Source organism: Haliaeetus albicilla, chromosome Z, assembly GCF_947461875.1.
Source record: "Haliaeetus albicilla chromosome Z, bHalAlb1.1, whole genome shotgun sequence".
NCBI lineage: Eukaryota > Metazoa > Chordata > Aves > Accipitriformes > Accipitridae > Haliaeetus > Haliaeetus albicilla.
In genome coordinates this window covers 2,866,983-2,892,240 of record NC_091516.1, presented here as the reverse complement: position 1 = coordinate 2,892,240, position 25,258 = coordinate 2,866,983, and the positions used below count along the sequence as shown (strand labels likewise).

Sequence of the window (25,258 nt, the reverse complement as noted above, 5' to 3'; positions counted from 1 at the left end):
TGCATACATACACATACTTCAGTAATACTGAATCAATGAGTGAAATAAAATGTGTTGCTGGGCTTAAACGTGGATCTTTCTTAAGGTAGATTTAAGCTGAAGCAAAACCTTGGTGTTTTGCATTCTCCTCCTCTAAAATCATAGAGGGGGCTAATTATAACCGCTTGGGTTTTTTCTGTACTAAGTTGTTTTAAAAAATGATTCTGGTGGCCACTGACAAGTACAATCTGTGTCTGCTACTAGTTCTCTTTTCTTTGGATGTGTTTTCTTAAAGCTTTTGGGAGCAGATTTAGGTTCAGCATGTTCAGCTTGTTTTAAATTCCTGTCTGACCAACATTTTACATGTACCTTGCCTCTGTGAAAAAGGCTGTACAACATGCTGGCTGAGGGGGAATCACGGATTTATGGATTTTAGAGCAAAGGGAGAACACAATGTTCACCTAAACTGACTGCAGCCCTGCCCAGTCCATAGGTTCTTTTATTTAACTCAGCAGCTTGAGGTTGACTGAGAGTGTATTTTTGGAATGACATCCAGGCTTGATTTGAGACTCCAAGTGCTACAGAGTTTGTCACAGTCGTTGGGAGTTTGTTTCAATGGTCAATTACCCTTTCTCTCAAAAATGCCCTTCCTCTGAAAAATCTGTACCTTATTTTTTTCGAGCTCTGTTAACTTCTGTCTTCTGAAAACTGGATCTTGCTGCTTGACTTCTTCAGCAGGACTGGGGAGCCCTTTATTTTCCCACAGATATTTCTTGTGATCATTAGTTTATATTCTCGTGAGATCAGAAAAATTTCTTTATACTCACAAACCCAGTTAGGCAGACATCTTTTACACCTCAGTATTCCTGTGCTTAGGGTCTGACATAATAAAAATATACCATGTTAGAAAAGAGTCAATATGACTGTGGTGCTTTTTATTTCAGTTACTAACCACTGGTTTATGATTAAATATAATTCATGGCTAGTATATTAATACTGGGAGAGAAAGGATATTTGGTAAATGCTGTACTTCTACTGTAGAAATCATGGTTGCTCCAGTGTCCCCCAAAATATTATTTTTGGTATTTCCTTGAATGTGTCAAGCATGCTTTGCAAATGGCTTGAGTTCTCCATTAATTCTTTTTCCATAAACAGTTCCCATGGAGTCATAAGGCCAAATGATAGCGGAAAGGTATCTGGTCCATGCCCTTGCCCCTAGGCAAGATCAATAATTACTGTGAGCCTGTATGAGCTTCCTTTCATTCTTTTCTACGGAGAAGTTGAAATGCAATCAACATAGTATTTGCATAGAAAATGAAAATTATAAAAAGAAGCGTTTTCAAAAAGCCTGAGCACTAACCTGTGTCCTTTCTTACATGGTTCCCTTAGAAAGCTAGTAAGATCAATAGGAGTCATTGTTGGTAAATCCTGCCTCGATGCATTTGTCTCACTGCTTTATAAGTAATTATTGTTCCTGTTTTCTCCTTAGGGCTCTTCCTGCAATGATGCAGTGGGTCCGAACTCAGAAACCAGGAGAAAGTGGTGTGAATATTATCACTGCAGATTTTGTAGAACTTGGTGACTTTATCAGCACAGTCATAAAGCTCAACTATGCCCTGGATGAAGGTGAAGATGACACTACTTGATAGTACTATAATGCGTGTGTTGCTGCGTTATTTAGAATTGAAAAAAAAAGATTGCATTTTAAAAGAATTATCTTGTAAAACACTAATCTTCCTATAACACACTGAGGTGTTTAGGGCTTTAGTGGGTGGGTGTAGGGGAAATGTTTTAATCAATTATGATCATTTTTTTACATTTGTGTTTCATGTGAAGAGCAAAACTAAACATGTTTACAATGTTTGATAAAAGAAGGCCATTTACATGTTTTCCATGAGGTACCAAATGCGATTCATGTCTCTTCTATGGTTATGAACAGTGCCAATAAATTTGCTGCTTTTGGAGCGATGGGATGTATATTGCCCTCTGCCTGCCCACAGCAGGATTCCCAACAGTGTGAGCATTGAAGCGGGAGACTGAGGACAGTATATCTGACCTGAAAATTTTAAGCTGCTACACTTCATCTATTAAGTGGTTTAACTGATTGTATTTATCAGTGAGCTACAGGTTTAAATGTCTTTGTGAAGTAAATTCAAAGCCATGCCTCTAACACACGCATAATCAGTGGACAGTAAACATGATGTATTACGTAGCTTGCACAGAGCACGGATTAAATCCTGCTTGCTTTTCATTCTCAAAATGGGGTTTTCCTATGTCTCTGCCCCAGGTCAAGTCAGCAGATATGTGATGCTGGCCTAACTCTGTACTAGGAACTGCCAGTGCAAATTTTCCCTGGTTCTAGCAGAAACAAAGTTAGGCCAGCTTGGAGCACTACTTCCTCCCAGGATTAATCTTATGTAAGACCCTGACCCATCGCCCACTGAATTTAATAGGAAAATTTCCTGTGTTTATCATGGAGCTGGCATGGATTGGGCCTAGGATCAGTAACTTTGTGTACTGTAAGGGGGGCAGGATTTTGTCCCATACTGGAAATCTACTTTCTGCAGGACTAAAACTGAACTGAAAAAGAATAAGTGCAGTCGAAGCTTCTCTTTAAGGCAGCTACGAACACAGTACTTCTCTGCTGATTACAAAAAACATCAGTGCCAGTTTCATCAGTGAAAAATTGCTGTACTCAAGAGTGTAGTAGTTCAATTTCTAGCTAATAACAATACTTTATAGTCCTTAAATTGTTTGTGCGATATAATACTGCATAACACAAGATTGGAAGTCTACTTAATGGTACTGTTCTAGCAGCAGAATCACTGATCATCCTACTTTTAATGAAACATACATAAAACTCAAATATATGGAAAACTTGGTGATTTATAAAATGAGAGCATTGCCACTGTTATGACACCTAACTGATACAATCCAATCAGTCATATCTCCTGGACACACCAGTGCACAGGCACACAACTTTGGAAAGCAAAACATTGCATTTGTGCAAAACAATAGATGCTATAATGTCTTACAAGGAAAATGCTCTTTGAAATATTGCAGGGCTTTATGGGATAAGATGAAGGGCAAGTTTCCACTGATACTACCAGAACTTTTAGTTGAGTGAGAAAAGAGAATGGCTATTTTCTGTCAAATGATAAGGAATACCATCTACCATCAGAGTTTAGAAAAACAAAAAATGGTCATATCAAACCGGTAGGTTACAGGAGGGGATATAGGGTTTTTGTTGTTGTTTTTAGTTTAGGAAGAAGTGGAATAAAATGAACACTTGCTGCTATTTTGTACTGAGAGGGTGCCTTGGAAAAAGTCTGTGTGTGTGTGTGTGTACTATAAAGAAACATTTAAGTGTATGTGTAGTATAATGACACATTTATATGTATGTATATGACACAAAGACATCCATGCACACTTGCATAGTGATATTCGGGTTTCTGGACAGAAGTATTATAAATTTGGTTGAAAAAAACTGTGCAGCTGTTACAAAGTTATGATGCCTCCTTCAGTAGCAGTTTTTTCTGTATAGGTTAGGACTGTAAGACCCATCCCCAGTGTAATCTGTGATCTAAGCCAGTTAGGTTTTTTACAGTATTAAAACTTTACCTGAACTGCCTCAAAAATTTACCAAGAGTCACAGCCCATCTTTGCATTGAACGACGGGTAGGACTCTAGTGCTTTTACCCACAACTAAGCAAGATACGGGGTGGGTTGATGCACTTTGTTTGCATTTTCCACAGGCTCTCCAAGCAAAATTCATGCAACAGACACATAAAATGAAACATGAGCATTTATGGTTTTTTGAACCCACCCTATGTGAGTGTCCCACATAGAAACATAAAAATGTTGGTGATGTGGTGTGAAATGCTCTTTCCATTTTTCTGTTTAGCTGGATTTGTTTGCTTCCAGACTCTTCTTGTCACCCTTCAGCTGCTTAAGTATAGTCAAAAGAGTTAACCTATCCTTGTAATATAGTAAAGTAATCTGAATCCTTGGGTGGAGCAAAAACTAGCTTTCTTTGTTTGGATTCTGACTGAAATTCTGTTGAAACCAAGAGCATCAACAGCACCGAGTTCCTTCTGGGACCCCCCAGCTCAGACACACAACAGGCACACTGAGCTTTTCGCTTACACAGAGATGTACTCAAGGCAAATGTTCTGCTGTATTTAATAAAAGTGTGTGTGTGTGTGTGTGTGTGCGCGCGTGCGCGTGCGGCTGTATATATGAATAAATATAGAGCTATCTTGAGCTTGTTAGTGTTATTATGGAATGTTCGCTTAGCATCAGTTTTATTCTAATTGTCATTGGGGTGCTGGAAAATAGAAGTAAAGCAAAAAAAAAAAAAATCCTCTGACAAGAAGGATAATAGCCAAATCATATAGTTTCTTCATTAATGGGGAAAAAATCTTAGCAAAATACTATATTTTGATCAGAAAAATCATGTTTTCATTTAGCTGTCTATCTCCTTTCTGTTGGAGAAGCACAGCACTTTATGTTGGGGACAGGTAAACAACTTGCCTTAATCACTAAAACAAAAAGGTGTGTGAGGGGCATACGGTTTGTGCTTTTCTGGTAATTTCATCTGCAAGGCCCCAAAACTGTAAGTCCTGATAGGGATGCACTCCCTGTTGATACTGTTTGGGAGATCTTGCCAGAAAAGAGCAAGCCAGAAGGGACTATGCAGCACAACTGGACCATTCAAGAGCCCTGTTTTGCCACCCATATGCAGCTAAAACTCTCTTTGATTTCAACCAGAAATGTGCTTGCAGGGTTGGGTCAGATGAGCTGTTCTGACCTGATTCATTTGGGAGGTTTCTACACATGTATTATGAGGAATCTTGCATGGGAAATTAGATGACTGTAATCAGCCCATCAGAGGAAAAATACTTGTCTACACTATGGATCTTCATAAGCATCTATTTACTCAAACTGTCATGTCATTCTCCACTAAAACATTTTTTTTCTTCCTGTACTTATCTTCCTCCTCACTATGTTCATTGTATACACATCAAGTAGTACTGTTTTCTGACATTTTCACGTGATTACTTGATTCTTTCTTTTCAGTCATACTTGAAAAATTGTGACTGCGCTGCACAACACAAGCAGTGTCTTAGCTGGTGTAAACCTACCTGGCTCCATTTTTCAGTTTACACAAGCTGAGATGGCTTTGTTTGGTATTGATCCTACCTGCAGTGATTTGGACCAAACAGCAGCTGGTCCTGGAGTCTGATTCCTGCCTTGTGTGGAGATGGGTAAGATCAGAATCAGACCACAGGAGCCTAGATTTAAAATCAGTGGGTTATTTGCATTCCTTTGCTGTTGGTTACATTACTGGTTTTCTAGGTCCTGCCATTTCAAGCTGTTTTTTTAAACATACACGTGTGTGTATACATATGCATATGTGCATGAGAGAGAATGTATGATCCTGTATGCTGGGCTAAGTCTTTCTGTCATACTGATACAAATCTAGACCATTTCTACTAATGTCAAAGTAATTACTAAACCTTTACCCTGGCATGAGGGGGAGCAGATAGTCAGTGTATTGCAAAGGAAATTTAAAATCATGGAGCTTAACTCCACAATATCAAAAAAGTGGAGTGTCCTGAAAACACAGCTCCAGTGCTGTTAATCCTGAATATAGTATATGGAGCACTAGTCATTAGCAACTGAGTAGGCTGTTTGGTGACTTCAGGAGTTCAGGTAACACCATTTTAAACTTCTAAACTCCTTTTCAGTGAAGTAAAAGCTAATAGCGTATATGATGTATTTGCCATATCTCAGTGGTAGCTTCTGTGTTACATAGAGTCAATGTTGTTCTGAATTGTGTATGTTTACCCAATGATGAGGTTAAAATATGCTGTATAGTATGTGCAATGTATTGATTACAAGTATGTTGGAGTTCAGTGATCTGTTTAGTTTTTACTGTGCTGCTGTTTTGTAGGTATGTGTGTGTATGGGAGTATGGATTGTCTACAGTGTACAAGGAAATAATAATTAATCCTAAAGGAAAAGGGCAGTTATGTAACCTGCCTTAATGCATTCACATAATATTGTTTAAATCCCATAATTATCAATTCTAATTTCAAACATTAACAAGGATTGTCCATAGGGCTGACTCCCTCACTTTTTGGCACTAAGGAGTTAAGCTCGAAGTTACTTGGAGCTCACTTACACATTGGCAAATAAAGAATAGGATGTTCACCTGATCTACTACCTTGATTGTACAAGGTGGCAAAGATGTGGTTTCCAGTGTGATACAGGTCAAATCACTTCTGTGCACACACAGCTCCTGCTGATGCCAGCGGGAATTGTGGACCTGTAATTGAATTGTCTAAAATTCATCTGGAATACAATCATGATAGGAGGGTGGTGATACCCTGGCTTTGGGGAAGTGCCTGGATGCTATGCAATACTGCTCATGTCCCGTGCTGGAACGTAGCTGTAAATTCGCAGGAGGAGCTTTGAACTCTGCTCCAGTCTAGGTTGGACTGTAAAAATTCTTATGTAAAAATGATAAATGTCAAAGGCTGAGCAGCCTGGCCTGGCCTGCCCACATACAGCATTCTGCTTTCAGGAGCCATGGCAGCTTAATTAAAAAAGGTATAATAATTTCCCAGTGTCTCGCAGGACCTAGTGCTCTACTTAGGAATCGCTACATTGCCCACAGGTATGACCCCTCTAGCATTCCCACAGCCAGGTCTAGGTCTCCCTTCATGGTTTCTGTCTGAGATGCCTCTGCCTGATGCCAAGGGTAATGCTGAAAGATTTACTGAATTCAGAGAGGGTTCGCCTCATGCCTGACCAGTTGGACCGGAGTAGGCAGGGCATGCCTGCCTTATGGTACGTTTGATGTGAGGTCACCTTCACTCAGACACACCTGAACAGTGACTGAGGGAAGGCAGAAGTCTCATTTCAGACCCTTTTCTGTTATCTTAGTCTAGTTAAAATGCAGCATCTTCCCACTCTTCTCTTTTGCCTCTGCTCAGTGCTCCTTATCTCACCTTCTGCATATGCATCCCTTTAACCGCCAGCTGTGAGCAACACTGCTCAGAGTATTACTTATTTGTCATGCTCCGTACACCATAGCAATCCACAAGTTATAAGATGTTAAGTATGGTGCTAAAAGATGGTGGTGTCCCACATCTGATGTTCCAGGATGGTTTATCTCCACGCTCCAAGTTATGTACACATGTCCTCTTATGTAGGCCTGACCTTGGCTGATGAGCATTCAGTTATAAATTTTCTCCCTCCAAATTAAAAACAGATTGGATGATACACCAATGAGTATGTCCTGAGATGGAGGTACACTTAGGCTTTTTTTTCCGCAGTGAGATGATACATACTAGTCTCTTCCCTCAGCTCTGGGTCCTACAAAAGTCAATTTGATAGGGAGAGATTCCTCGAGTAGCTGAAATCAGTTTTGCTGTGAAGCTGAGATCCTTAAAACAGAATCCTGGGTTTATGTGTAATTGTTATTATTGAAAATAAAAATACATAGTTAAAAATATAATTTCAAAAAGAAAAAAGAAGAAATATCTGGGCTTGCCAGGACAGTTGTTACGTTTTTGACTGCCTCAGTCATCAGTAGCTTTAGGACTATGTAGGTGATGATTAGAATGTTATTGCCACACTGCCTCCTGACACTGTTCAGGGTCTCTGTACAGAAGCCTTATTATTCCCAATGAGCATTAATGCATTTGAATGACTTTCCTCCTTTTGGTGGGAAGGAGAATTGTGTAACACTGAGGACATGGAGCTCCCTGTGTGTTATGCCCACAAAGGTTCACAGAGCTGCACCTTCTCTTTTTAGGATCTATTCAATGGTACTTTAATAAATGTTGTGTAAAAAATGCCTACAGTTCTGTATAGCAAATGTGAATTTTTATGACAAGAATGTGTATTTAATGTAAAAAAAGAGTAATATAAAATCCAGTTTCTTTGTACCCAGTGAAATATCTAATAAAGCTCTGGTATCGTTCATTTATGGCTTCATTGCTGCATTCAAGCCTTTACATGTAGGAGGCTTCTTAAACACGGTTTTGCGATATGGGGTGGAGTCAGATGTTAGACCCAAGCTGTGCTGTTATGTTAGGACACGTGGACTGCCCCGTGAGGGCATTGCAGCGGGAGTACCATTTCCACATGGTTATTGTGGGACCCTTGAATACCACAGGGCGGTGTGATGTGTTCGTGCTGCTAGGGTCACAGCAGGCTCTTGGCGTTCTCTTTCCCTGGCAGGGCCCTCCAGCCCCAATTTGCCTCAAGCACCAAAGTGTACGACCCAGCTCAGTAGCCTGCATGAGCCCATGCTGCTACTCTTGCCATTGGTGGTATCTTGTAAGAAGGAGGGAGATGGAAAGCAGGGTCTAGACCTCTGAAATGTTAAGTCTGTCCACTGCTCCCCCAGGCCCTGCAGCTCACGTGGGCATGGTGAGGAGTGCCCACCGCCGATGCAAACTCAGCTTGCCGGCAGGTCCTGGTGGAGCAGACTAGCCAATGCCTCAAGCCGGGCTCCAGGACATGCCCGCCAGCAGGTGAGTTCCTTCCATCACCTCTCCGGTGCCTCCTGTGGGGTTTGGGGACCTATTCCTCAGAGTGGGACACAGGTGACCCCCACCAAGATCTCTGCAGCCAGAAGCACAGCCAGCAAGGCTGGGCTTTGCAGCGTCCTGCAAAAGTGGAGTGTGGCATGTTAGAAGCTAAAGCCTTTGGAGTTTAAGGTTCATATTACTTTTTCTTCCTAGCGAGGTCAGAAGTGTTGTTTTGCAGGACAGACCTCTTTTGCTCACTTCTCCTACCAAGTCACAGGCAAACCCAGCCCAAGTGCTCTGCTTCCGCACTCTCCATGCTCTCTCACTTGGCCCAGTTTGAAGCCAAGGAGCCAGGAGGCTGCCAGGGTTGCAGAAGAAGATGCCATGAAAGATGAGCAATGCCAGGGAGGCCTGACTGTCACTGCATTAAATTTGCCTGCTGCTTAAAATGTCTCCGCTCCTCTTCCTACCCGACAGGTACTGTCTTTCCAATGGGAGCATATGGGTTGCTCAGTACACAAAATGATTTTTCCTCATTGCAGAAGTGGTTCTCTTCTCTCTCCTTTTTTTTCCTAAACTACTACAATAAAAGAATCAGCAGGCCAACTTTATCCTGCTGTTGCAATAGCTACTTTATTCAAATATGGGTTGCCTCTGTCCTAATACAGTGGTCTGATGACACATGAGAACACAGCCAGCTGAGGTGCTGATGGTTTTAAGAAAGCATGTGTAACACTAGGTGAGACATGTTTAGTAAATGGTTCTGATTCCAGAAAGGAATTTTATATTGAATTACTGGATTGGGGGGGGGGGAAATGTTCTACTCTAGTATGTTTTTAATTTGATAAGAGAGTTCAATTAAAATGCAACTATTCTTTTGGAAGGTCAATTTAAATAGATTTTATGGAAATAAGCTGTTTATGGGCATAGGCACAGCATAAGTGTTAAATAGGACTTCCACATTTTTGGCCCAGTTTCTTGCCCCTTAGTGCCCTAGCTGCGGTTTCTGCCATTATTCATTTATTTTTGTTTTCTTTCCCAGCAACTGTGAAATTTCTGAGGAAAAAATAATTACATTGTAAACGTATTGATTGAAATCAAAATAACTTAAATAACTGGTCTTAATCAGGTTTAAATCTTCAAGTACAAAACAGTAATTTAAATAATGAAAGTCTTGCTTTCCCTTTTTTCATCATAGTTTTTTGTTGTCTAAAGGCAGGACAATTAAGCCCTGGTTTAGCAACTAAGTGGAATAGAATATTAGACTTGGTATGTCTTTGCTAAACAGGAGGGTAAGCTATACACATGAGTAAATAAGTATCTGTTTTAATATACATTCATGTAGATTGTTGTTTCCTCTTTTGTTTTGTGAGAAAACAGCAAAAGGTATTTCTTATTTAGGAAATCAATTTTTTTGAGGTTTTTTCATGCTGTCTCTTGAAAATGATGAGAGCGAATTAACACATACAAAATCAGCACTATGGCTAATAACAAAAGTACTGTAAATAAAATGGAGCTAAATATGCTGGATCCCAAAGAAAATCTATATCAACACTGAAATCTATGGAAAGTCATTTACTGAAAGAAAAAAGTTTGATCAAGAGTTCAGGATTTGAGTAGGATTTATTTTTTTACATAATTATCAATTTCTCTTATTTCTTTAGGACCAAAAGGCCCCCAAAACATGCATATACTTTTTGTTCAGAGATGACTAGAAAAGGGACATCTTCCTGGCTTTTAAATCCTTTTTTTTTCAGCTCTGAAAAAACTAATTAGTAAGAGAGGAAAACTTACTGATTTCTGCTGCAAAGATCGTACATGCCAAAAAAGTTGGTCACTTCAAGAAACTTTATTCCTTGGTGCTTAGAGCTGGGGACCTCAACCATTTCACCTTTTGACATTTGTCCGTGTTTCAGTGTGAACAAAGTGGAAATTATTTTACAGTACTAAATAGTAAATGTAGTCTTTAATTTGGGTCAGTGTTGATCCGCAAAGCTTCCATCTCCCCTTTAAAATGGTGGAAGTGATACCCAATTTTCATATAGTCATTAATAGCTAGCAAACCTTCCCAGAAGTGAAGGCAGCTGGAATAAAGTCTGGTGCTCTTGGGAGGGAGGGAGAATTTGACTCTCGTGCTGGTGGAGAGAAGCGTGGTGGGGGTGGCACAAACTGCAGAAGGAGCTGATCAGCTGGAAGGGACCCAAATGCGGGACTGAATTTCACAGGATGGCTCTGAACAGGATGTCCTGGGGGCTGTGGTGTGGAAAAAGAAATGTATTTTGGGGAGACCAATGAGAAAGTGGGAAAATCTAAGAACAGGGAGCTTTGTGCACCTGAGAGGTGAACTACTGCCTCAGGAGGCATCACATGGGAAGGGACTGGGGCTGCTGCTTCGTAAAATGCAACAGTAAATGCTCCAGGTGTTTTGTTTTTCTGGGAGACACAGATGTAAATAACCTGTCTGGCTGATCCAACAGATTCAGCCCAGCCAATATGGCCTGAAAGACATACCTGAGCACCTTCACCTTCAGATAAGCATATTCAAGCAAGACCAAGCCATGGAAATAGAAGAACATTAAGACTGACCAATGAGCTGCAGGCAGAAAGGTGCTTGCAGGACTTTGGGAAACCCATTGCTCCATCACAGCATTCAGATTAAAAGGAAGAAAGCTGTAAAAAACTCCAGTGCTTGATTTATGTGATGCACGCAGTCCTTGCTCATTAATGCCTCACGATCTATGCAGATATATTCAGTTTTCTTGTTCCTGTGCAGTCTGCACAGGTGAGGAAGTGTCATCCTCATTAGCAAAACTATTGTCTGACCAAACCACTTCCCATTCCCCGAGTAGCCGTCACATTTCTGAAACTCATAAACATCTTAAAATAAAGCTTGTACAATTTGCAAGGAAGAATTGGAGGGCATGAGCTGGGGTGTATTTTAGGTATGTCGGGTACCACATGGATGAAACTGCCAGAATAGATCTTGCCTTGGAGTACAAAAGCCTATTATTAGCCAATTGTTTAAGTCCTCTGGCTTTGCTTTTCTAGTAACTCAGGAAAAACGTTAAACCCATCTCTCAGCTTGCATTCAAATCCAGGAGGACAGTACTTTATGTTACTAGGTGATACCTGAACGAATTGCTTATTCCCAAGCTTCCAAGCCCTGCCTGCCCCAGTGCCGATCTAGCTCTGCGGGTGAGAGCACTGACACCTGCCAGGGTTTAGTGCTTTCATCTTTCTCTAGTGCTGTACTCATCTACCTGGCAGTCGTCTGACCAGAGTCGTCAAAGATCTTGCAAAAATTTTTTGAGGGTTGGTTTCTTGATAGCAAATCACAATTTATTTCCCTGCAGTAATGGGAAGATTTGCCCATGTTCATTAAAACACTTGACCCAAAATCTGAGCAAACTCCTTTTCCACTGTCTCATGTATCTGCTGCCCCATTAAATTCACGTCTACTCTTCCTCTAATTGCAGCATTAAAAAATAGAAAGTGTGAGAAGTCATCAGAAATAAAGCATACTGCATCTACTTCTACATGCTCAAACCTTGTAACTTATATATAGTCACTGCAAGCTCCCAAAGTAGCCGGTACATTTTAATAATCCCGTTGGCATTGGATTTTTTCAAGAATAAGTGTCTGGTTTTATATTTTAACTGAAATTAAATACGCAGTTAGCAGTGAATACAGTGAATGGCTGTGGCCTATTCTCCAGGCTATTGAGAAACATATCTATTGAGAAACATGTCTACCTTTTGATCCTGTCATGACTGTTAGTATCAGCACTGAAACAAACTGTAAATAATGGAGCAATAAAATCCATTTGCTTTTGTGGTCAAAAAAGCAAATCACAGTAGGGATCATGAGGAAAGAAATAGGAACAAACCAGAACACATCATTATGTGTTCATCTAAGCAGCGTCTGCGTCTCATGTACTGAGCGCAGTTTGGTTCACCGGTCTTAAGGAGGATGTGAAAAGACTGAAAAAGACTCAGAGAAGGACAACAAGGATGAGCAAAGTTGTGGCTAACTTCCACCTCAGGAAAGACTAGGTCAAGACTCTTCAGACGGGAGAAGAGGCTGATAGGAGGAGGTATGATAGATGGCTATGAAACCATGAGTAGCATGGAAAGGGTGGACTGCAAGTTGTGGCCCACAAGCAGAAGGAGGCATCAGCTGAATCTTGCTGGAAGCATGTTCAGAGCAAACAAAAGGAGGGGGTTTCATCTGCTGTGTAGTTACACGGGGGAGCTCCTTCCTACCAGATGCTGGGGTGGATGTTGAATGTTTTCATCAGCCCAAAGGAAGACTAGGCAAGTTCATAAAAAGATAAATTTATTGAAGGTTACTAAATACAGAGACAGTTGAGTCACCTTAGGGCGTTCCTTAGCTGCGAATTGTTGGGGGCTGAGAGGGTGTTTAGGAGCTCTTGTTTCATAACAGAAAGAAAAATTACTAATTTTGATGGTAACGAGTAATCCTTCACACAAATCAAAATCTGATAGGACTTGTCTAGTGATGAATAGGAAAAAAGTTAATTCATGTTACATGGAAGTGAAGGTAAACCCTGCTTGGATAGCTCACTCTTGAGCACCCCACTGATTTGTTATCATGCGGTCACAGAATAATTCAGGTTCATCTATTTCTGTATGTAATCCTTCCTAATACCCTTGGCAAGACAGGATTATCAGATCCTGAAAACATTATCTTGGAGGAAAAGATCCTGCTGTGCCTTCATTCATCTATTTGATGTACTGATTTTCTGAAGACTGCCTGGCTATTCACCCAAACCCTCATTTGTGTAACAGTATTTTTGTGGGCTAAAGATTTGCACATATAATTTACAGCAGAGTGGAGAGCCAGAAGTACTTTATTAGCTGGAGTTACAGCTTGTCACAAGGCCTGGTATCAAACTGACCTGCATGCCTTGTCTCCATAGTCCAATCTAACAAGCTATTGTATCTTCATGGTCTGTGTTCAATGAAATAAAGACTGCAATAGCCTTTTCCAGATGAAAAGCAAGCTTCCGCATTGAATGCGTTGAGATTATTAACTACGTAGTTATACAAGTAGGTAATCACACCCACAATTCATGGACTTGCACAAAATAGCAGTGGTCCAATTAATCAAACCATTTATAGACGAGTCTGTCGCCTGCTTGAATTACTGCATTACTAAAGCTCTTATATGATCAGATCAGGTGCTTTTTTATAATACGAGGATTATTACTCTGTACATCTGTTTGTGCAGACAATGTACTCTGCAAGAAAATCAGGTAATCTGTATTCTCCTTACTAGAACAGTTAAATGCACAAGCTAAACTCAGCTGAACCTTTTTGTATGTGGGCATAATCGGTCTGCATGTAACAGGGGAGGGAGGGGGAACTTCTTTCAAAAAGCTGCTTGCAAAATCCAACAGCACCGCTGTAAGCACCAACTAGATCGTCTGAACACTGGGATTTTAGCTTGTGTATAGCAAAATCAAAGTTGAAAGCGAGGGAATGGTTGGGGCAATTAGCTGCCTCATCTTTGAAATGCAGCAAGGCAAAGCTGGTGTATCTCCAGGCTAGTGAAAATTGGTGGGGGCTGTTATATCATACATCGCCAGTGCTGGAAGTACATGTGATTTTTTAGTGAGGACTAAGGCCTCTTCCATTTACTGCAGAAGAGGAACATGGACCACCCAGCCAGCCATTATGAACTACTTAAGATACAAGAAATTTAGGCTTTGGGTTTTATTGGCAATAATTATTAAGAGCTGGTGCCCTGGCTACCCCACCACTCAATCCAGAAGAAAGCACATCAGGTATGATCTCAACTTTCTAAGGGTTCAACTAAATGGTTCTGCTTTTATAAAATTTGGCTGCAATTTAGTGTGATGATATCAAATTGGCTGTTTAAAACCAAAACTAGGAGCAGATGAAAGCAAATGCACCCCCACCCTTCCTGGAGCCTCCTAAGAGGAGGCTGTTTGCTGGTGGAGGGAGTAAACACGGCTGCTGTTGCCCTCAAATGTTTGTCATCTCTCTGCTTTCTTTTTAACAAAGTCTGAGTCCTAAATTAGAGCTTGCTAAAAGGTCTTGACAAAGAGAAATGTAAATCAACAATTTATGATGAAGCTGCTTTTCAACTTTCAGGGCTGCTCTTTCTGTACATTGAAAGTGTCAGTTGTGCAAAGGCTGCAGTTAACAAGTAAGTGTAAAGTGTAATAATTTGCCTGTAATCATAATGTTTAACGCAGTAGAGCTCTGACGAGCTTTTCCCCTGATGTTCTTTGTGCAGCTAAGATTATCTTTTGGATTAAATAAATACAACTTCTAGAGTAAGAGGAGCTTAATTTAGAAGACCAAGTTACTGATGTGAGCACTTGTATGTACGTTACTAAATTAATTAATTATTCAGTGAACCTCCTGCTAGGTTTTTTTTTTTTAGTTTGCCCTTTTCCCAGACATTCAGAAAAAACTCTTGAGCTTCTAGAAGAACTAAATAAAGAGCTTGGAGAATTACACTGGCAATTTTGTGGTAACTTTGTGGTAACCATAGCATTGTGCAGAATAGAGAATTGGTCCGGAATGTCTCACTTTTCATATCAAACCAAACGCTTGACCTGCTGTTCCTGCAAGAAGCTCTTTTTTTCTCTTTCTTGGGCATCGTGGACAAAACCAGGAGAAAAACTTGATACTGTTAACCAGTGGTATTTAATACCACTGTCCTGCAGCTTCTATTACAGCCTTTGCTGCGTCGGTCAGATCATGTGAGTGGAAGGAAGTGGTTTAGTGGAACCTTTGTGGGAGCAAAATATCAGTAACTTTTGGCCCTGTGTGTCTTGTGGGACCCAGTGCATGCTCAGAAATAGTTTGGTAATAAATATAAATGGGAGTTATTCACAGGTCTGCATAAGTTCTCTCTTACTTCAAAGCAAGTAGTAACTATTGTAGTATTAATGATCTGAGTGCTATTTTGATGCATTGAGGATTTATGATACTGAGTTGCAAGAACTTTGTCAATTTTTTTGAAAGGCCATGTAAAGGAGCTGAGTCAAACTATGTTTACAAAGATTTGTCAGAAAATCTATGTATTTTTATTCTCTAAGAAAAAAGAAACAGTGGTTCAGCCCCATAAACATCATACATGCATACATGGGAGCACTTGCCTATGAGTATGCACTTAAAGGGGAGAGAGGGGACCTCCTCCAAGGACAAATCATCCTGTGTTTTTATATTTACAAACTTGCCTATGGGTTTGGGGTTTTTTTTTCCTTTTTGAAGTTTGTTTCCCAAAACAGTTTTTCAACACAAAATTGCTAATATCTGTCATGTTAGCCAAATACTTTGTCAGTGCAGGAGCCCTGGGCTCCAGCCCCAGGCAGCTCCCCAGGAACAGATCCATGAGCTGGGTGGTCTGCAGCTTTTCCATTTTCTTCTCCTGGGGCTCTTTTATGTTGCATAGATCACTTATATACCAACAGACATGTGGAAAACAGAGTATCTTGATTCAGGTCCATACTCCTCTAACAATTGGACAAAATGGAAGGGAACATAATGGTCTGGGGACTTTTCTGATGCTACTTTTGTGATTATAAAGGGGATGGGTAGCTTCAGAAGAGTAAAGGAGAAAAGAAAAGTAAACATGTTTGTGTCCTGTTGTTCCTCATGCATCGTTTCTGCAATTGCTGTACAAAACCTGTGTGGCAGATGGTTCAGAGCACATTGACCTTCCAAACAGAAAAACCTTTTCTTTTCTGAGTAAAACCAGATGCTGATTCTCCCTGTTTGTGTTGTATGTATTTGCATATGTGCAGCTATTTGGAGGTCAGGTGCCATCTTTTAATATGGGATTGCCTTGTGCTGCACAGGTTTTGGTCTGCTTTGCCTGCTCTCAGTTTATTTGCTCCACTACCTCGGAGCTTGCCTGATATTTATACCTCTGCAAAGTAAAGGTAAGATATTTGTGCTCTAATTTGCTAGCACTTCATATTCACTTGGCAAAAGCATAAAGCCTTGGGAATGGGAGCTTCTCTGTGGATTTTACAGGCAGCCAGGGACAGCAGTGGTGGGAAGCTTGGGGTCCAGCATGTGCCCAGCTGCCCATGGCTGAGCAGAAACAGCCTTCCCATCCACTGAGGAAGGCAACCTCCGCTACACCATGTTGCAAAGGATTCCCTTTTAAACTCCAATATGACTGCCAGTTTCCATACCTTCAAGCTCTTCTTAAACAACAGCATTTTCTTTGTCTGTCTGACTATTGTGTCTAAGCTGTGTTATTTGAGATCCCATTAATTGCATTTTTATGAGAGATGGAGATGGCTCTTCCATTTCTTTGCTGTGTCTTAAAGTTTGCCTTCAAAGGTGTAGCTGGCTTTCCTGTATGGGTAACACCTTCCCAATAGTTCCTAGGCATGTCAGGATATAAGCAAAGCATGGCTCTATAACATGTCCAGGTGCCTCTGTGTTGCAGCTGTGTGTCCAAATGGCAGATAGAATACTTCCTTTAAACACTGTCTGCAAGCTATGCTAATCCTGTTACTTTGAAGGTGATGAACTGTGCAATTCTGAGTGTATTTGCATATTGATGAAAGAAAGAAGAATTTTCAGGAAATTCAGGAGAGACACCTGACTCTGAAATGAGCTCCTTCTTCAGACTGGACCTGGGGCTTGGATAAATCTCAGCTTTTAAGGACTCAGTTCTTGGTTACTATAAATCTGTGTGGTCCCATTGCAGTTACAAAGCAGCATATGTACCAGCTTATTCATGGCTCTTATCTATGTTTGTCTCCTTTGTGTTTAATCACACTGAATCCAACCACCTGCAAATCATCAAGGGTTCAAAATACTGCCACTCAGCCTGACCTGCAAGTCCCATATGAAGAATGTTGCACTAGTATTGGGAGTTTTACAGGGATTTTGCAGTGGCTAATTGTGAACTAAACTATCCCCAAACATGTCTACTGGTCCTTCTGTTTTCAAACCAAAAGTCTAGCATGGACTTTTTTTGGCGGGGAGGTGGGCAAGAAAACATCTGCTTTCAGGACAGAGTCACCCCCTTCCCCATCCCCTCCTTGCCCAAAAGTCACATAAGTCACATAAAGTTCCTGTCCTGAAGTCTGTAACTGTTGCTCTGCAAGTGCTCAGTGTATTATTTCCAGTGGCAGCCGCTGTTAATGGTGGCATGACTTGTTTTGTAAGTCTCTGCAGCTTGATTAAGCAGTGTTGTGATCTAAAAGTTATTTTGTCATGAATTATAAAACACAATAATTCTTACTGCAACACTGATCCACACGGTCTCAGCGTCTATCAGCCCTGGACTCAGCACTGAACACTACGGCTTTAAATGGCAGCATTTGCTTCCCCTTACAAGGGGTGATGGTGCAGCTGCAAATCACTCACCTGAATGCAGATAACAAGGTTCTGCTGTAATTTAATTAACACAGATCTAGTTCTCATGGTTATCCCTGAGGACTTGAAAAAGACCGGTTATTGATCAAGTTTGTAAATTCTCAAGTGAATAGTGCAATTATGCTTCAAGTGATATTTAAAAAATTAAATCAATATTTTAGTAGCACCTCTTCAGCATTCTTGCCTTGTGTAAAGCAGAAAATAGTAAGCCTGGCTGTAATAAACACACATGTATGCACATATACATGAGGCAATATTTGTATTAAATAAGTTGTGATGTGTCTTGGAAGAGCATTCAGCACAAGCTCCCTGTTGTACAGCACTGTTCTCTAGCTTCACCTGTAGCTGAATGTGTCCTACAAATCCACCATGTATAGTTCTGGCACTATTTTGCTTTATTTAATTTAGTAACCCTAAAAACTGCCTATGGATCACATCATCTTTCATTTTAGTCAGATTGTGAGGATTCTAGAAATGGGAACTCTTTATGCACAGCTGCTATGAGATATCAGCTGGATCATGTCTAATTAGATAGTGCACACTGGGTAATTAATTTTTTTTTTTTAGGCAATGGATCCTTCTTTTTCTCAACTGTTCTAATTTTTCCACAAGACCTTTACAATCATCAAAACAAACAAAATAAAACAAAATTCCTGTCAGTGAAGCTGAATCTCACCTCACTTATACATAAGAAAAATGAAGTTTAATTAATGTGGTGATACCAAAACCCTAATTTTCTTATTTAGGTATCTTGTTCAAAAACAATTAAAATTCCTTCATGGGCTTGGTCATACACAACATGGTTCTCTTTGCTATCATCTTCCTCTCCAAACTTCCAGATCTAGTCACTGTACTAATTCCTTCTCTGCATACTCACCTTCTGTTACACTCACTGAGTCTTTCTAACATTTCATATAAAAGAAGCTTCTCACCTGACTTGCTCTTAATTTTTTTTTAAATTAAAAAAACCTCCAGCCACTATGATCACAAAATATCAAAAGAATTTCAAAATGAAGAGTCCTTTACTGCTCTTCCCAATACTCTGCTTATGACCTTGCTTTTAAGTTTTACCTTTTCTAATTTTTGTCTGAAGAAATAGCCTCTCCTCCTAGAGATGGAGCTAACCATGGCTGTAGCATTGTAATTGCACTGTGCTGTTTTTATGCAGCTTAAAAAATTCAGGTCACTGGCCATTTTCTTACCTCTGCAGAGCAGAATTAACACTACAGTGTCAGCTGGACATTAATGACTTAAATTTCCTTTAATGAAATGAAAGATCTTTTGCATGACCTTCTTGGCTGGGCTGAATAGCAGAAAAAAGAAGACAAATCTCTGATATATGTTGCTTAATTTGTTTCTACAGGTTCCCTTGGGCTAAATTACTGCAGTGGTGTGGTCAGCTTTCTTCACACGGCCCGCCATCATTAGCGGTCTGAAAAACTTCTCATTATGAGTATCTTTACAGGGCAAAGGTGGTGTTAAGCAAGTGTTCGTGTAACGTACCATGGGTCTTGGCGATTGCAACATGCTCATGCTGCACAAAGTGTTCGGCTCATTCCAAGTTCCTTCACCAAGACCGACTTCAAAGGTTGAAATGGGAAATTGTATAGCCAAAACCATTATCTTGGGGTGTTGCTTTCACAGCCACCAGAAGGCCTACATGCCTCTCTGGTTGGCTGTGAAGGAGCTTGTGGTGCCTCAGCAGCTCTAGAGGGATATGAAGGCCGTCGGGAGCAGCCTGTGCAGGAGAAGCCATAACCAGGGCAACCTGGAATGCTGCCAAGCCTGTGTGCAAACAGGGTGGGTGAGTGGATGTAGGGAAGGAGGGATGGACAGACGGATGGATGGAGGGATGGAGAGAACGGGACCAGTAGGTCATTGCTGCACTGCAAACGGGACAAGCAAAGGTGAGTGTCGCAGCTGGGGTAGTTATGGACCAGGAACATATACAGAAGCTAGAAGCAAGGGCTCTCCGTGCCCAAGCACTGGGAATGGGAGGATTTAGTGGAGAAAGTGTGGGTGGAAAACCAAGCCTCAAAATGCCTGCAGTTAGCAACATTGACGTACCAGGGGCCCGAGAGTGGTGCGTTAGTCATGAGACTGCCTTGCTGTGGAGTTAAATCCTGGAGGGCAGTGTGGGCTTGCATCTTCACCAGCTTCCTCCATCAGCAGCCTTCTTCCATCCTGCATCCTTGTGGCTCACAAGTGCAGAACAAAACCCCTTCTGGCACGTTCCCTGCTTCTGCACAGCGCTGTCTTCTCTTTCCAGTGTGAGTTCATGCAGACAGCAGGGAGCAGAGAGGGGAGTCCAGGCTGTGCCCAGCTGTGCTGCAATGTGTGATGAGAAGCAGAGCTGGTTGTCAGTGATGTCTTTATCCAAGAAAATTAGTAACTTGAAGATTGTGTAGTGGTTTTAGAGGTCAACGAATCTTTTTTTTAAATAGGTGAATAAACCCCTGAGTCTGAAAATAGAAGAGGAAAAGGGCAAGAAAAGTAAGTGACTTGGCATAATCCATAGAAAAGAAGGCATGGGACTGGGTGTTGTAATTTATAGTTGCTAACCTTGTGTTTGGTTGTCTGGACTACGCTTCCCTCTGCTGTTCTATCTTGAATGTCATTAATTTAATCACTTCAGTGGGAACAGGAGCAAGACCTTAGGCTGGGATTTTCAAGGGCAGTTGAGGGAGACAGAGACTCACTGTTGGGTTCCAGCACAATGTTGTTGTTTTCAAAACCTCTTGGAAAGCCAAGATCTCAGTTACTTGTAAATGGTGGCTTAGGGAATTTGGAGTTCTTTTATTCACTTTGCAAGCAAGAGGTCAGAAGAATTATGTGGACCCTGGTAGAGCAGTCGGTTGATTGTTGTATTTGTTGGCCATTGAACACAGCCATCAGGTTCCTTGACAAGTAACTACGTACATATGCTTTCTGCAGTACATTTTTAAGACAATTAAAAAAAAAAAAAGTAAAACTAAGAGTTGTGTGACAGACTTACAACAACAAAATCACAGTATGACTTACTGGATCCACCTCTTGAATGCCTCAGAATGTGTTAATACAGGTAAAGCTGAAGATCATAAACTCAAAAATTACTCGCTGAGGACCTACTGACACCTTGGGCAGGGGAAGGGACAGCCTGTGACTGCATGGACATCCACAGCAGGGAGCAAGGAAGGAGTTGGTTTTCCCTCTTCATCAGTCTAACAGTGTGAGTTTCCACCCATGGCTGCTACAGAGGACTTAGCAGTGTGAGTCGATCATGTAGGCATAATGGAGATTACCCTTTATTTTCCTGGATATGCAAGGATTTGTAGTGGAGCTCAGGAGATTAAGGCTGCCAGATGCAGCCAAGCTGGGAGCTGGGTCAGCCTGAGGGTCTCCCACACACTCTAAAGGATCTCAGTGGGATGGCTGAGAAGGAGGGTGTCTGGCAGAATGACTGCCTGAGTCATATGACATAGGATATCATTTTTCTTCCATCTTCATACAGGTGTTTAAGGAGTCATGCACGCAGTTATCCTTGGATACAGAGGCATGCACGTTAAATTTGCACAGCCAGCTGTGCTCTGTATGCAGGTGACATGCAGGTAAACAGACATGCAGCAAGTTTGGCGTGCAACTCTCCTTCAGACACGCAAATGTCAGCGTAAGGCATGAGAATTAGAGACCCACAGCTGTAAACCTAGCCATTAGCATGCAAAGGAGTTTCAGTATCGTCAGAGTCCCCTGTGCTTTGTCTTACCATAAATGGATCATGAATAAAACATTCTGAGTCATGGAGAAGAGCGCAGCTCCCATAATTGCAGGTGAGTGATGTAAAGATCGCATGGCAACACCACCAACTCCATCCCACTATAGGACGCAGGGAGTGACAGAGAAACAATCATCTCGGCTCCATCAGCAGAGCCATTTCAGGAGCCTGTCTGCCTGCCATGGAGGCATGTGTACACCTAAGAAGCATCATCAGATAAATCTACAACCACAGCTCCTGGCTCTGCTGCCAGGATGCTGGACCAGGAATTTAGGTCCATCCCAAGGCTTGGGGGGAGAGCTGAGATCATGCCTTTCTAATGCAACTCCTCCTTTGACTTTTGGATTTCAGCAGTAAATTCTGTCCAGCATTGGACAGAACTGTCTCACCACAAAAATACATACATGTAAATTTTTATTCATGTTTGCAGAACTGTAAGTAAAAAGGGGACAATCTGACTTTGAGACAAAATTGCTTTCAGGATTTGTGGAAAGCTATGATGACTTACAATTCTCATTATGCCTATGGCAAAAATATTACCATCCAGCAGGAACTGTGATGTAACCAACTGTCTCTAAAGCCCTTCTGTAGGGGTAGGGACACTGATGGCAGAAGGTAGAGGTGACGTTTAGTCCCAGGGAAAGGAAAGCAAAGTACCATTTCCAGATTTGCCCTTTTTCTGGGAATACTATATATAGAGTTTCCTGTGTGAAGAAGGAACTGCTTCTTGTTCCTCTGCTTCTGTTGTGGGTGACCTGTAAAACAAACACACAAATACACATGTACACAGCTGTCATTCCAGCTGCGGCTCTGATCAGAAAGATCTAGCCATATACTTGTTCAAGTTGCTTTCTAAATCCATCACGATTGGTAGTGTGTCATGTTTCTTGGAAGCAGTCTATTTCAGGTCACAGAGTGTAATTAAAGGCAATTAATGCAATTACTCACAACTGTGCTACTGATAATGCTCCAGATGCCATTACGGCACTGTGCTTCCTGCTGCTGGCCCTCACAGGCTGTGCCTTTATATTCTCCTAGTGTTGTCATTGTGGTTAAACCGGGGGGCTGGAAATGGGAGGAAAGTACAATTTATTGTTCCTAGCTCCCCTCACTCTGAAAATTTCAAGTGTGCTAGGCAGACCTCAAACCCATTTGTCCATTCTCTTTTCTACTCACTTAGGGATGAAGAGTAAGAAGAAGACAAGGGTGAAGACTGCCATGGAAAATGGTTGTAGCTGAAATGTTATAAAACACTTATATATAAAATATATATTTTACAGTAGTCTGTTCTACAGTTAAACATGTAGTAAATGTGTCAATTTCCACTAATGAGTTTTATAATTATAGAGTAATTATTCAAAGGGACTATAACTTTAGGCAGTAAAATCTGAAAGACTTGAATTAGCTGTGAACTTCAAACTTTTCATTTGGAATCCAGCCCTGTCTTTCCCTTTTGTCTCAGCTGCTGCCAAGTAATTTACAGTTCAAGAAAGGCTAATGGAGCTATAAACAATGCACAGATGCCTCTCACACTTCCTTTATTGGGCTGTGGTATGAAAATAGCCGCTGCTTCCAGAGGAGGGCACATGCATAATTACAGAAGTGCCTCAAGTCTCCTGTTTATCCATGGAACAGGTACACCATAAATCATCTTTCGTCTTCAGTGGGGCTGGCTTAAGGGGCTGAAACCTACCTGAATTCACCCTCTGTCCTCTGCGTTTATTTTTGTAAAATGAGCATTGGCCTACTGGAATGATCATTAGACTCATTAAGTGTCTAAAGAAGGACTGAGTACTGGAAGCTCGGTTTTAAAAGCTGTCTCAGATAGATAGTGGGATATCTCTGGATCAACTTGTGAGCCTGTCAATCACTGCAATCACATTAAAGTTCAACATTTCCCACTCTCACCAGCATGAAACAAAAACATCTCAGTGGAGCTGAATGGTGTTGAAACCATTTCATAGCAATGGGGTTGTGATTGAGTTCATTAGCACCAGGTCAGGGCTGCCTCGTGTTCTCCTACGCCTTTCCTGAAACGCAGGTTCAGCAGTTCTGGAGCCTGGGCACACAGCACTGTCCTGCTGCAGCTGCTGTCTCTGAGCTCTGCCTGCCTCCAGGGACGGCTCTTGCTGCTGCTGCTGCTGGAACGGGGGCACGGGGTGGCCCAGGCGAGCCAAAAGCTTCGTCCGGCAGGGCTGAACCCGTCTCCCTGCTTCCCACAGGGATGGTTGTAGGAAAGGGGAGTCCGTGTCCTTGGAAAGATGCAGTGGGATTCATCCAACGGTTCCTTTGGAGAAGGCGGACTGTTAGCAGATGTCAGTAGCTGATGGTCAGCTTCACTGCAGATGAATACTTGTGCATATATGGATATTTCAGGACATGAGGCCAAGTGAGCAGAGGTAAGCTAGCCTGCACGTGCACGTGGCAGTTCACTCCCCGGTTTGCTGAAGCTGCATTTGCTGGCTCTGGGATCTTGCGTGGCAAGCAGTCCTGTCAGATAACAGACGGGCTCTGTGAAAAGCTGATCTTCAGCTCTTTAGTAGTCAGCTTTGCCCTGCAATGAAGAGGCAAGGAGGCTGGGGCGTTTATGTACCAGCCAGCCAGAGGAAAAGCTTTCCACACTGACAGTTTTCATGAGCCCTGATGTTAAGCATTTACATCGCAACTGACAAGAACCATGGTTTGATTTTTAGGTCTGCTCCAAAATGTCACTGGACAAAGAATGGCAGAGTTGCAGCAGAGACCTTGGGACCCCTCACACCTCAGGACCCTTTTCACGCACCCTTGACCCCCACCAAACTTTGGCTGTTCTACTGAGTGTGTGGCTTGCCAGGCATTTTGGAGAGCCAACCTTTGGATGGGTGGTATGACTATAAAGGGAGGTCAGAAGCTGGGTCTCTAAGATATGATATTTAGAGTAGTTGTTCTGATACTAAAGGGGAAGCAGCTTCTACCTGCACAGGGCACTATTTCTGTACTGCATTGTACAGCCCATACAATGCCCAGCAACCCTCAAGACTTTCATCCTCTGTATGGTTTCTCTTATTCAGCTTTGCAGATCATATCAAGCATAACTCAGGTATGTACCTACTGTTCTCAGTTCAATTTCATCTCGGTTGCCCCACATCTGGTCCCATCCCGGTTGCCATCAAACACAGACTGTCCAGGTGGACTAAGGAGTCCCCAGCTGGGGATCAGTGTTCCTGGCCAGCCTGGCAGCACCACAGCTCAGAAGCAGTCCCTCTGCACGTGGTCAGGAATGTCATCTTAAAGTCATTGCAGTGTACAAGTGGACAGGAGCTTTCCTAATGAATTCAGTTACACCTTCTCTTGATATTTAGAGCACATTCACTACAGTGGTATGACTATTGAGAAGAACAAGATGAGGTAACATGCCATTGAGGAAGGGGAGAGCCTTAATCCAACTGGAAGTGGGCTACCAGGCAGGCTAGATGAATGCAGTTTAGTTTCCATACAATAACAAAAAGGTTTTTCCTAAGAGTGTGCTGTCACCCACTGCATCAGGTTTGTAAGGCCTTGCAACTTGTGACTTTTGACAGCTATGGCACATGCATGTTTACTTGGAG

The 25,258-nt window shown here is 41.7% G+C and overlaps 1 protein-coding gene across 1 annotated transcript in view; it reads left to right on the top strand.

Moving 5' to 3' along the window:
- Positions 1–8,001, top strand: part of PLCXD3 (phosphatidylinositol specific phospholipase C X domain containing 3) — an 87,945-nt gene extending 79,944 nt beyond the window's left edge. Inside the window, exon 3 of the mRNA XM_069777713.1 lies at positions 1,469–8,001. Within this exon, the coding sequence (XP_069633814.1) occupies positions 1,469–1,625 (157 nt within the window). The 3' untranslated portion in view covers positions 1,626–8,001. The remainder of the gene's footprint in view (positions 1–1,468) is intronic.
- The last annotated feature ends 17,257 nt before the right edge of the window (positions 8,002–25,258 follow it).